The sequence below is a fragment of the Lactuca serriola genome, chromosome 2 (assembly GCF_051521515.1).
Source record: "Lactuca serriola cultivar US96UC23 chromosome 2, Lser_US96UC23_V15, whole genome shotgun sequence".
In the NCBI taxonomy this organism is placed as follows: Eukaryota; Viridiplantae; Streptophyta; class Magnoliopsida; order Asterales; family Asteraceae; genus Lactuca; species Lactuca serriola.
Window position 1 is genome coordinate 188503302 of NC_136409.1, and position 14005 is coordinate 188517306.

The 14005-nt window shown below is 36.6% G+C and overlaps 2 protein-coding genes and 1 non-coding gene across 3 annotated transcripts; all 3 read left to right on the top strand.

Annotated features, from left to right (window-relative positions):
• The first annotated feature begins 2501 nt into the window (after positions 1–2501).
• Positions 2502–5591, top strand: LOC145087814 (DHBP synthase RibB-like alpha/beta domain-containing protein). Its single transcript, XM_079025889.1, has 9 exons — positions 2502–2786; positions 3723–3838; positions 3941–3994; positions 4072–4096; positions 4222–4344; positions 4496–4662; positions 4758–4827; positions 4916–5014; positions 5340–5591. Exons 1-9 carry the CDS (start codon positions 2601–2603, stop codon positions 5418–5420), a joined length of 921 nt encoding a protein of 306 aa, XP_078882015.1. The 5' UTR covers positions 2502–2600; the 3' UTR covers positions 5421–5591.
• Positions 5592–6486: 895 nt separating this feature from the next.
• LOC145087815 (ribonucleoside-diphosphate reductase small chain-like) lies at positions 6487–7681 on the top strand. The gene has a single exon (XM_079025890.1). It carries the CDS (start codon positions 6572–6574, stop codon positions 7559–7561), a length of 990 nt encoding a protein of 329 aa, XP_078882016.1. The 5' UTR covers positions 6487–6571; the 3' UTR covers positions 7562–7681.
• A 319-nt stretch (positions 7682–8000) lies between these two features.
• TRNAL-AAG (transfer RNA leucine (anticodon AAG)) lies at positions 8001–8081 on the top strand. Its single transcript has one exon. It is a non-coding gene; the product is annotated as a tRNA-Leu (tRNA).
• The last annotated feature ends 5924 nt before the right edge of the window (positions 8082–14005 follow it).

A 14005-nucleotide genomic window follows, 5' to 3' on the forward strand; every position in this document is an offset into this window, starting at 1 on the left:
CTCATAGATGGTCCCTGTGGTTTCAAAACTTTTAACAAATGGTCCTTTTCGCTAACTCCGTTAGCTTTTGGCCGTTAAGTGAAGGGTATTTATGTCATTTCACTACTATAGGGACCATTTATGCAGTTTTTGCTTTATTTAATAAAAAATATAATTATTTAATATTAAATGACTCTCTCTCTCCCTCCCTCTCTCTCTCTCTCTCTCCAGTTACCGACGATCATCAAGAACCCAACCACACACTCTCTCTCACTAAACTTTGGAGGGATTCGTTCACTGGAAAATCTGATGCAGTGTCTCAAGATTCTGAATGTTGGCAAAGATGTTCTCTCAAGCAATTCGTCGAACACCTTCAATGCACGACTTATCTTCCCCACTTTCCAACCCATTTATTAAACTATCAATATCCAGAGCATGCGAATTAAACCTTCCCCTTATACATCTAGTTCAACAAATAAAAAGATCATGCATGGGGGGGGGGGGGGGGGGGAATACAAAATTGAAGAAATAGAGTCAAATAAGAGAAAGATTAAACACTAGAACGAGAATAATAAGAAAATGCAGAACTCTGAGAACAACAAAGAACTCAAAAATCAAAAGATATGAATGTGATTTATGGATTTTAAAAGTGATTTGAATAGAAAAGGGAGTTGAACTCCTGTTCGTCGGGTTCATTTCGTCTGATGCTAGAGTGTTGTTGGTGACAGAGAGGAGGGAGATGGAGGGTTGTCGGGGACATCGGCGTTTTCTAGCAAGCATCGGAGGAGAGAGGCGGCGACAACTTCTTTTCATTTTTGGGTGTCTCCGATGATCTTCACAATTAGATCTAACCCACTAGAACGAGAGAGGCATGGAGTTGGGCAATTGACTGTAGTGGAGGTTGTTTGGGGTTTTCACTCTAGGGAAGGAACAGGGAGAGTGGTAGAGAGATATATAAGAGAGGGGTAGGTTTGACCATTTGGGTACATACTGGTTTCTTGGGCGATGATGATGGTGGTGGTAGCCCCAACGACGGTGAGGCTAATGAGATGGCGAGACCTGATGAATGACAAAGTCGATATATGTCGGAGACGAAGGTGTTTGCCGGAATACAATTTTTTGTGTATGTTTGGACTTTGGATGAAGTGTGGTGGTGGCAGATCTAGATGAAGTTTAGACTTTTAATTTGGAGAGAGAAAGAAAGAATGAGAGAGAGAGAGAAAGAGAGAGAGAGAGAAAGAGAGAAAGAGATGGGGTGGGACCCCTTTAATCTTTATTTTAAAAAAAAGTAACTAAAAACTTCATAAATGGTCTCTATGTAGTGAAATGACAAAAATGGCCCTGACTTACGGCTAAATGGTAACGGAGTTAGCCGGAAGGACCAAATGTTAAAAGTTTTGAAACCACAGGGACCATCTGTGAGGTTTTTTGAACTTAGGGACTAAACTTGATATTTTCAGAAACCACATAGACCATTTTTGAAGTTTTGTCTTTATTTTATTTATTTATTTTTGCATTAATAGGATTTAATCAACAAAATGAAAAGAAATTATTATGATAAAGAAATTAATAAAGAGAAAATGACAAAAATAGCCATTTACACTAATGGGATTACAAAAATAGCCAAAAAAATCAAAATTACAAAATTAGCCCACAATTTCGCAGATGGAGATGCCCCATCTGCGAAATCAACATCTCATCTGCGAATGTACAAGCACCTAAAGCACAACGGGTAATTTCGCAGATGGAATAGGTCCATCTGCGATTTACTCTCATTTTATCTGCGAAATTGTGGTTTTTTTTTTGTATTTTTTTTTTAGTTTGACTATGAAATGAATTGGTTTGACTACGAAATCATGTCGCTATATAAAAAGTTTTGTAGAAAAATATCATTTTGGTTGTTATTTGTTTAGGAACTTTCTCTACAATTTGCTCAAAAAATGATTGAATATTTGGTTTGTCTTGTAACCGGTGGGAGATGGCTAGTTAATGGAACCTGATTTATATAACAACCAAAATGATATTTTTCTACAAAACTTTTTATATAACAACATGATTTCGTAGTCAAACTAATTCATTTCATAGTCAAACTAAAAAAAAATACAAAAAAAAAACCACAATTTCACAGATAGAATGAGAGTAAATGCAGATGGACCTATTCAATCTGCGAAATTACCCCTATATATACAGAAAAAAAAATTTAAAAAAAAAATTAGAAGCACCTGCGAATGTACAAGCACCTAAAGCACAACTGTGCTTTAGGTGCTTGTACATTCGCAAATGAGATGCTCTGTGCTTTAGGTGCTTGTACATTCGCAGAGGAGATGCTCATTTCACAGATGGGGCATCTCTATCTTTGTAATTTCGATTTTTTTTTTTGTTATTTTTACAATGTAATCAGTGTAAATGGCTATTTTTGTCATTTTCTCGTTAATAAAATCATATTACGATTTATTATAGTAACTTAAAACAAAAAAATATTATAGTGTGAATAATTTTCAAATGTGATACTCGGATATACCTCTGAGAAAAGGAATTGTTTGTCACGATCAAACTCGAGCAATTCCTGCCTGTATTTGGTACGAAACCGAAGGCCTGGTTCGCACAACACAGTTTTGGCTATGGCGCTGCAAATGAAAGCAAACTGTTGCGCTGCCGCAGCACCACTTCCATTCCGGCGGTGTCTAAGTCCATTCAGCAGCCGCGTGTCCTTCCAACCATCACAAAAAGTTTCTCGGTTCACTGTGTCGTGTGTTGTTAAGAAAAGCCCTAAACGCCTCAAGTACGCTACCCCTCGTTTTCCCAAGGTAATCATCCTCTCCATCCCTTCCTTACTTCATTCAAGGTATTATTCAACTCGAGAACCGTCTCGTACTGTCGTATTATAATCAACGCTACGAAGTTGTAAACGACGTCGGTTAATCTGGACGTTTTCAACTTAGGCTAATATGTTAGACTTGAAGAAACCAGTTTGATAGTAGTTGTAACCCCGGAGTGACTCTCTTTCGGGAGAGTTGTGCAGCCATTGTAGTAATTGTTGCTTCCGGAGAAGCTGGTTACCTTTGTCTAACTTGTTCCTTCTTCTCAGCTCATTCTTACTCCAACTGTATATTGGGTGAGACCTGGACCCGATTAACTATTTAACTCCACCAAATCAGATAAGATAGCAGATAAAATTGTCTGTAATAGTACTCTATTTGTAGCTAAGATGAAGAATTAGCTATTGACGATCAGGTTAAAGGAAACACTGTAAGAGAAATTCGAGAGGAGAAAAAGTAAATCACTCCATTCATAACCACAAGCAATCCATAGAGAACATATATTACATTTCCCTAATATAGACCTCCATGCATTGTAAAATTATTTGTAAGGGCTTCCTGTGTTTGTTACCTGAGACTAACTGTATCACATCGTGTTCATTGAATCCCTAAATTTTATGTTTTTCTGTGTTCATCATTGCTTCACCATGAACAACCAAATCAAATGATCACTGATTATTAGCATGACGAGGTTTCTCCATCAGTAGTATAATCTCGACATGACAAGCATTTATCTTATGCAGTATATTCCATTTTTATTAAATCATCACTTGCCATTAACATGATGAGGTTTGTGGAATCCACATTTTAAGAAATCTTAGATGTAAACATGTGATAAATGAAACTGAAACTCTCTTCATGATTGCAGAAGGAAATTGTAGGAAGCTAACTCACCTTAATTATAATATCGTTGAAAATATTCAGGAGGATGGATTGCTCTACATTGAAGTTGATCCTAATGGAGCAGACACATGGAAAGTGGATTCAGCTGTGGAACTTCTTAAAAAGGGAGCTGTTGGTGTGATTCCCACAGATACTGTGTAAGTCCAACACCAATAATAACTTATGACAGCATTGATCACTAACAGCAATTTCTTAATATATGTAGCACTTATTATATTATTTCTTTGTGCTTTCAATAGGTATGCTATGGTTTGTGATATGACTAATCATGATGCCATTGAACGTCTTCGAAGGTAGATGATTTGTACATATTAAAAGATGTTGAAGCTTAATATAAAGTCAAAATCTCAAGTGTATATTTATGGTGTAGGTTGAAAGAGGTTGAAGCTTCAAAGGCAAGCCATTTATTCATTCATTCTGCTTCAGTACTCTAATAATGTTTTGTCTTGTGAAAAGAAGTAAAATAATTTATTAGTATTATTATTTTTTGTTTTTAATGTGAAAATGATGACTCTTGCAGCCATTTAGTATTTTGTGTCGTTCCCTCCATGACATTGATACATATACGACTGGATTCCCTCGTGGGAACAGTGATGGTATTTCAGACATTTTCAGAGCTGTGAAACATTGCTTACCTGGACCTGTAAGTATGCTTTTTTACTTATTGTTAAAAATTGCACATAACTTTACTTGATCTAGATAAAGTGTACAATAATATTTGAAATGGAAAGAGGAAAGAAATTTTCCCTATTTTGGCTGATGGTTTCCTGTTTCTGTTAATGTTGTTATAATAGTACACGTTCATCTTAACTGCAAGCAAAGCATTACCAAAACAGTGTATAAAATACGGAACCACAACTTCTAAATACGCATATAGGAAAAATTTGGGTGTCCGCATACCTAATGATGCTGTATGTCAAGCTGTATTGGAGAAGATGGGTGCACCTCTTATTTCCACAAGGTCTTTTTTCATCATTCCTTAATTATTACTATGGTCATTTTAAATCATCTAAAAAGTATAAAAAAAATAGTGATGTTAGTGGTTAAATGTTTCAGTGTGAGGTCACCAGAGGAAAACCGATGGATAATTGACCCGGTGTTAATAGCTGATGCATACGGACCGGAGGTACCCGTTTTTTCCAAAACTCATAAGTCAATGTTTGCTTTAATTATAGTTTTGTTATTATTATTATTATTAATTATGATTATTGCAGGGTCTTAATTTTGTAATTGATGCTGGGGTTAGAGTGGCTAATCCATCCACTGTTGTGGATATGATAAAGATTCCCCCGACAATTATTCGTCAAGGGAAGGTAACATTTTCAATGCTAAGTTTGACTTGTGAGGATCAAAAAGAAACTATTTTATTAATTTTGCCTACTGATTAAAAATAATACTATAATAATAATAATTTATAGCTCAGTAATTAAATCGAAAAAAATAGTTTAGTAGCTAAAAGCCTAAAACACTCAATATGTTGTTTTTTTTTTTGTATTTCCCGTCATGTCAAAAGTAGATAACCTACAGAAAATTAGAAACATTTTTTAACGGTAAAATATAAAACTATAATGAATTGATAAAAGGGTGCCTTTTCTGTGTTCTGCCTAATCTGATATTTTATATGTTATTTGGTTTTAGGGTCCTAAACAACCGTGGATGGTAGAAGAAGAAGGAGAAGATGGTGATGAAGAAAGAGATTCGATTTCATCTACTGCATAGTTAACACTCCGTGTACACCTGTAAATTGTGAAGCTTAGAATCTACTAATTGAATCCACAATAGCCAATAGGAGTTTTGGGTGGAAAAATCTTTTGAAAAATATCCCCTATTGTGATAACTTTTTAATCTACTTGTAAATTTACAAGATCAAATCAAGAGCTTTTTCAATCATTTATTATTATTATTATTATTATTTTAATTAGTTAGTTACTAATATAAATCGTAATAACATGTTAAATTATATATTACAGACCTAAATAATACCAAATAAAGATGTCTACAAACATAAACATAAAAAATAGAAAATCGTTTGAATCGTTAATATATGTAAATTTAAGTTTTACTGCTATTGATTCTCTTGTGTAAATCTATAAAATAAAGTGAAAATAAGTATGTAGTATTTTCTCTTGTTTTATTTTATACCACAAAATATATATAAAACGTACCCTTGAAAGTTTTGTAATAATGTAAATATAAAAAGTCAAAAGTTATATATTCTATTTAGTTATATAAATTTAATTTCAAACATATTGATATGATATAAAAAATAAAAATGACATAAACTAAATTTAAGGGGCCATAAATAATGAAAATGCTGTACTACAGTCTACAGAATTCATAATATTGATGGTGCTAAACCATTATTTTGGCAGTTTTTTCTTTAACCTATCTTGTATTCAAATAAGAAATGATGAATTTATTTTAGATTTGACCACAAAAAAAGTTTTACTAATAGAATTAATGTCATATAAGTCTTTTTTTTCTTTCCAGGTCACTTGCACCTAAAAGATGGGTGTCACCTGTTCTGAGAGGTTTAACCATTATTAGTCCAGAAATGATATACATGGTTAAAGTTAGACACACGCCTGTTCCAATTTGAAGTAGTCGACATCTGATAAAAACGAGCTAAAATTTGGAACTCCCGCTTAAATTTCTAGAGTTTTAAAATTGAAACTTTGATATCCGTTTTCATGTTTTTTAAGTAGTTTCTATCTCCCGCAAGATTCTCCACCAAATTTCAAAATCACCCGCTTTCCATTCAAACATCCCCCCCAAAACTTCCATTATAAGCACCTTTGAACCCTTCTCTCATTCACATAATCTCATCAACTCATAATCTTCTTCTTACAGTTTCCATTAAAGACGAAAAGATGCCTTCCATCCCTGAAGAGCCTCTTCTTGCTCCAAACCCAGATAGATTCTGTATGTTCCCAATCCAATACCCTCAGATCTGGGAAATGTACAAAAAAGCAGAAGCTTCATTTTGGACGGCGGAGGAGGTTGATTTGTCACAGGACCAGCGTCAGTGGGACAACCTAAGCGATGGCGAGAGGTACTTCATCACTCACGTCCTCGCATTCTTCGCCGCCTCCGATGGAATCGTATTGGAAAACCTCGCCGGACGGTTCATGAAAGAGGTCCAAGTTGCGGAGGCGCGTGCCTTCTACGGATTCCAGATCGCAATCGAGAACATCCACTCCGAGATGTACAGTCTGCTTCTCGAATCATACATCAAAGACTCCAACGAGAAGAGTAGGCTGTTTCGCGCAATCGATACCATCCCTTGCATCCAGAAGAAAGCTAAATGGGCCCTCAGATGGATCGATGGATCTGAAACCTTCGCAGAACGGATCATCGCTTTCGCTTGCGTCGAAGGTATCTTCTTCTCCGGCAGTTTCTGCGCCATATTCTGGCTCAAAAAACGAGGGCTTATGCCAGGGCTAACATTCTCGAACGAATTGATCTCGCGAGACGAGGGTTTGCACTGTGACTTCGCGTGCTTGCTTTACAGCCTGTTGAAGATGAAGCTGAGTGAAGAGCGAGTGAAGGCAATCGTGGCTGATGCTGTAGAGATTGAGAGGGAATTCGTCTGTGAAGCATTGCCGTGTGGGTTGGTGGGGATGAACGCCGATCTTATGAGCACATATATCGAGTTTGTAGCAGATCGATTGATTGGTGCTTTGGGATACGGGAAGATGTACAATGTTCAGAACCCATTTGATTGGATGGAACTGATTTCATTGCAGGGTAAGACCAATTTCTTCGAGAAGAGGGTCGGCGAATACCAGAAGGCATCTGTCATGTCTAATCTCAATGGCAATGGGGATTCCCATGTTTTCAAGATGGATGATGATTTCTAAATTAGGGTTTCTACTGATGTCATAAAACCTTTACAAAAAATTGTTGTTTTGTCTTTGTATTATCAATTTAGGTGTAACAAGTTGTATAATTAGTGTGTTTAATCAATTTACGTTAATGAATTGTGTCTTTTACAAAAAAAATTTATATAGGCATTTTGTTGGTATATCTGTTACTTTATATATGAACTAGTTACTAGTTATAATCTCATCGTCAACTTGTTGCGACTAATATATTAGTTCTTGCCAATAACTTTTGATATAGGGATAAGATTATAAACATTTGCACGACAAGTGGCAAAGTGCTTAGTAAAATCTTCGTTTTTTATTCATGAAATCGTATATTTCAAGGCTGACAAAGTGACAAGATAAGGAAAATAATAAGCAATTTAAATGTTTTGTAAATATTTATTTATATCATTGGTGTAACTCATAACATCAGGTCGAGATGGCCGAGTTGGTCTAAGGCGCCAGATTAAGGTTCTGGTCCGAAAGGGCGTGGGTTCAAATCCCACTCTCGACATTTATTTTTAGTTTTCACATATCTAACTCAATAATTCTTGATTCTAGACTGTGATAAACCACCAACACATTTTTTAATATGAACAACACAATTCAAGTAACTTTACTTGACGATTATGATAGGTAGTAACTATGATAAACCACTAACACATTTTTTAATATGAACAACAACACAATTCAAGTAACTTTACTTCACGATTATGGCCTTATCACGAGGCCATAACTTTGTCATCACAATACAAGTTTTAGATAATCAACAAAAAGGAAAGCAAATTGCAATGTAATTTTAATTAATGTGATCAGGTTTTCAAGGTATTTCGTTTAAGGGGATCTCTCTTCTACAAATATTATTGTTGAAACAAACCTATTTGTCGTATAAAACATAGACAAAGTCATTGATGTATTACAATCATTTTTATGTAATTATAAGAAAACATAACCTTAGAATATATATATATATATATATATATATATATATATATATATATATATATATATATATATATATATATATATATATATATACTAAATAAACAGCAAAATATTATATTTGTCCAAATATATATTTTAAAATATTTTTTAACCAAGTTTTTGTTATTAATTATAAAATTATTTAGGTCGAGCATAACACCTTTTATTCAAAATTGCAAGAATATATTGTATCCTATGGACAAGTAACTCTTTCACTTTCTTCTTCTTCCTTCGTTTTGTAGTAATCGACACCACCACAAAGCACGGAGCTACAAACTCGATTATGAAGTTTTTCAAGGTAAGTAGTTTTTAATGCTCGACAATTTTTGGTAGAGTTTCTCTTCTTGCTGATAGGATTTTGTATTGCTTATAAGGATTTATGTTCTTCAATTTTACAAGCCAGGTTCACCAATGGGAGGATTATTATAGCCCTAACTCTTGTTACTGGCTTGATGATTTTTTGATGCATTAGTCTTCACGACCTCATTGGCTTTCTTATTTTATGTTTTTTTGATGCATCAGTCCTCATGTAATCCATTACCAATTTTCAATTTTCCTTCTTTCCTTCGTTGGCTTTCTTATTCTATGATTTTTTGATGCCTCAGTCCTCATGGAATCCATTACCAATTTTCAATTTTCCTTCAAAAGATACAAACCTTGAACAAAATGCAATCAATATGAATACTTGTTGGGAAGATACTGGCTATAGACATTTTTTTTTGAGGAGGGGGGGGGGGATTTATAAATTTAGTCACAAAAAAACAAAATTTTGGGTATAGACATAGCTTCCGCAGAGGGCACTTTACGGGCTCTGCGGAATCATAAAATCATCTCGAAATGAATGATTTTATACGATTTTTAGACATTTTATACGAACTGCAGAGGGCTCTGCAGAGCTACCTTCGCGGAGTGTTTGGTTTAACATATTATTAAAGCCTCCACCTAGCATATTGACGAGGTCTCCACAGATTGGTTAACCTCTCTACGGAATGTGTTTGTTTGGTCTTCTGTGACGATTTTTTGTCATTTAAAATAAATTTTTTGTTCTATTTAAAAAAACGATCAGTGTTAGGGTGAATTTTTTTTCCAGAAAAAATATGAGTTTTGTTATTTTATGTACGGATGGTTTTGTTAGTTGAGTAATGGAATTAACACATAAGTTAGACCAAAGTTTAACAACTTAGGTTTACTACTTCCGCCTAATTTTGACCGTCAATAATGTTTGATTTGGTTAAAACTAAGGCTAATATGTTCAATAGTAATATATCATTTTCATTTTAACACCCGGTTCATGGGTAAGTTATGACTATGGTAGACGAAACAAATGTTCATCAACTCAGAAACGTAATGTTTGAAACGAAGAAGATTGTGCATTTGTATTTGGAGGTGTTTGAGGGTGTAACATCCCTTTTATTTCAATAAATATAAACCTTTCAAAAGCGACCCATTTATTAATAAAAGTGTTTATAAACTATTATTTTCAAAACATTATTTAAAATCAGAGTCTCCCAAGAGCCAATCAGTTGTAAAACCAAGGATGTGTACGGTCACGTCTTCGCCTTGCCACTGTCCACTGAGGTACCTGAAACCATAAACCAAAACTGTAAGCACGAAGCTTAGTGAATTCCCATAAAATACTACCACACAAATAGATAACAACAAAAATAGCATGCTCAAACATTCATGTCTGGCCCAATCAGCATCAGGATGGAATACCAGGCATGTCTATGATGGGCCTACTCATCCTCGGGATGTAATACCCTATCATCATAAGCAGTTTGGTCTAATCAACCATCAGGTTGGAATACTAAACATGTCGGGTCTAATCAACCATCGGGTTGGAATACCCCATGCATATTAACTGACGCAGAAAGCAGTCCAGTCTCACCACATACCATATTGGTCCAATCAACCATCAAGATGGAATACCCCATGCCCAATCAACCATCGGGTAGGAATGCCAATATACAATGGGTCCAGTCATCCTTGGGATGGAATACCATCGGGCCCAATCAACCCTCCGGTTGGATTGCCCCCGGCCTGTTGGCTCACGCACATAACAATAAAACCTCAACAACCAAATAACATATAACCAATCAACAAACAATCAAACGGATCCTACATATCACTAAACATAGCATCATCCTATATACCAGGATATAGATCTAACATATCACTACAACATGCCAACATGCAATAAACCAGGATAACAATCCAATGGGCCGGTCTTGGTGCCTTTGACCCGAAAGTACATTGAGGAAAACTCACCTCAAACTACCAAATATCTCAAATAAAAGCTCGGACTACCGACCCGGAAAATCCTGCGCGCTAGCACCAACAAATAATACCAAATTAATAATCGTTCCACAACCCAAAGCTAGGGTTCAAGTCCGATTGTTGAACACTCAGGGTAAAAGTCCATTTTACCCTTTCCTCGCTTGACCCAAAATCCGAGGCTCACCAATAGCATCAAAAGCCCACTAAGGCCCAACTTCCTAATTGGCCCAAAATCCATTTTGGGCCTAATCTAAGGAGGCCCAAACTCCTAAAAGATACCCAAAGCTCCAAATGGGACGAAGCACCAAAAAGGACCACATATAAAGAACTAGGGCCCAACAATGCCTAAATGCCCAAAAACCACATATATCACGTCGTGACCAGCCTTGGTCACGTCGTGAGAGCTCACTCAATCAGATCCCAACTCATCACGACTCAACATAGTCAACTCAACCAAAGAAAAGTCAACAAGGTTGACCTCACGTTGTGAGAATCCTTTCTTACGTCATGAGTCCCAAGCAGATGACCAGAAACGGGACCAAGCGCTTCTCACATCGTGAGACCTTGTGTCTCACGTCGTGAGAATAGTCTGAGGCTAAAAATTCAACTTTTAAGTTTAATCCATTAAGCTTTTAATCCTACTTCTTCCACAAGCTATCAAGGACTCCAAAGGCCAATAAAAACGATTACTTGATGGACATGCATTCCCCAAACATGTCATAAACCCATCTTAGGTCAAAATGACGAGAAATGGCCCTAAACTCAACAAAGATTCATAAATTACAACCACACTCCATATCTATAAGACTAAATCATAGAGAACGACTCGTTGATCCATAAAGTTTCCAACTTTATGGATCCCAAGCATGCAATCCAATATACACATGCAAAAAGGAGATTAGAAATTAGATCTAGTAATTTAGGCTCATAAAGATTTGATCTTGGATACTTACAATGGTCCAAAATGTGCACAATATGATGATGATGAAGCCTCCTTGCTGAACCAACACTCTAGAATCTATTCTTATTCTTCTTCTAGCCACCAAAAAACTAAAATGAATCCAAAATCACTAAGATGGATTAGGGTCAGGATTTTCTGAGTTAGGGGAATGAGGAGCCTGAGAAATGAACCCTAAAACCAAGATAAGGGGGCTTAAATACGTGGGAAACCATAAAACTTTATGGGCTTGGGTTGCAGCGCTCCTCAAGTCGTGAGCTCTTATTGTTCATGTCGTGAGTTCAGTCCCAGATGAAATCTTCATGCGGCCCTCCTCACGTTGTGAGCCTCCATGCCTCACGCCGTGAGGACCCCCTTTTCACAAAAATCCAATCCTTTGACCTTCCAAAACCCTAACTCGATTCAACCAAGGACACAAATGTTACAGAAGGACGGGTCGAATAGATAGAAGCGGTTGACAAGATTGTATCATACAATGTTGGCAACATTGTATACAATGTTGACAACATTTTATATAATGTTGAAAGCATTGTATCAGATAATGCTAAAGAGTGTTCACTAGAAGAAATTGTGGCAGTAAATAAGGTGGAAAAAGAAAATTTATATGAATTTGGAAGACTGGGTGACAAAACTTTGTCAGACGATGAAGAATCAAATGAAGGATGGTCAAAAAATGAGTTCACACACGTAAAAAAAGCTTTAGACATCTTTTACGATATGCCTCCCATACCTGATTTTCCTGATCCGATTCTTGAACCTGGACCATTTCACAGTTTAGGTCCAAATGATGATATGTTTGTTCGTCAAACGTATGATAACAAACAACAATTAATATTTGCTTTGAGTCGTAAAACAACCAGAGAAAGGTTTTCAGTTTAAGACCAAACATTTAAAAAAAATCATTACGAGGTATAAATCCTTAATTGATTAAGGTAATCTTTTTTTCATTACGTTCAATAATAGAGTACAAGATATATATATATATATATATATATATATATATATATATATATATATATATATATATATATATATATATATATATATATATATATAGGAAACATATTTGCAAACTAACCCCTTAACTATAAACCATTGTTAAACTTCGTTTAATATTACCCCATAAGCTAAGGGTAGGACATGACTTGAAGCTTGGACCGAAGAAATTGAAACTTGGGTGTTGATAGTGGCTTAGTGAAGACATCGGCCACTTGATCATTAGTGGAAATATGAAGCCCTCGATGTTCGATGGGGTTCAGAATCCGATCATTGCTAGGAAGTAGTTATCTGATGTTGAGGGGTGTTTCTTTACCTGCTCCTACGCAGCTGACTAGAAGGTCAATTGTGCCCTCAACCTTCTCAGGTTGGGGGCGAAGGATTGGTGGAGGTTGGTTACTAGCTCTTATAGTCCGGAGCAGAGGGCTACTGTTTCATGGGAGTAATTCTATAAGATGTTCCAAACGAGATATGTCCTATTGGTTGAGAGGGAGAGATTGACCCATGAGTATTTGGACTTGAGGCAGGGGACTAGGTCGGTGACGGAGATCACCAAGATGTTCACTGATAGAGCATTGTTTTGTCCTGAGTTTGCTGCTTCTGAGCAAGATCAAATGACCCGCTACTTGAGCATACTCAAGACGGACATCCTCCATTTTGTGTCAACTCAACGCTATGGTACACTTGTGGAGTTGCAGGAGTCCGCTAGGAGGCGGGATATTGAGTTGGAGCTCTAGACGAGGGAGCAGAGGCAGGCTCCAGCACAGTCGCAACATGCGGTGAAGTGGATTAAGGGTGTTGAAGTGAGATCTGGGAGTCAGAGGGTCCGTACTTGTGGCAAATGCGGCTAGGTTCATTAGGGTTGTTGTCGATCTATGTTTGGGTGCCACAATAGTTGCAAGGATAGGCATTATGCAGAGGATTGTCGCCAGAAGGTTCCCACACCGACCACTAGGATCTGTTATCACTGTGAGCAGGGCGATCATGTAAGGGCCAACTGTCCTTTGCTCACTGGAAGACCGATGCAGGCTCCAAAGCCAGCTACTTTGAGGATCACCAATGGACGATAGGGTATGGCGGAGCCCCTAAGTGCTCGAGGTCACGCTGTTCAGCTTACGACAGAGGAGCTAAGGCGGCGCCAGACGTCGTTACCGGTATGCTTACATTTATCATTCTGTTAATTATTTTATGGTATGCTTTTGCATATGTTTCTAATAGGTACC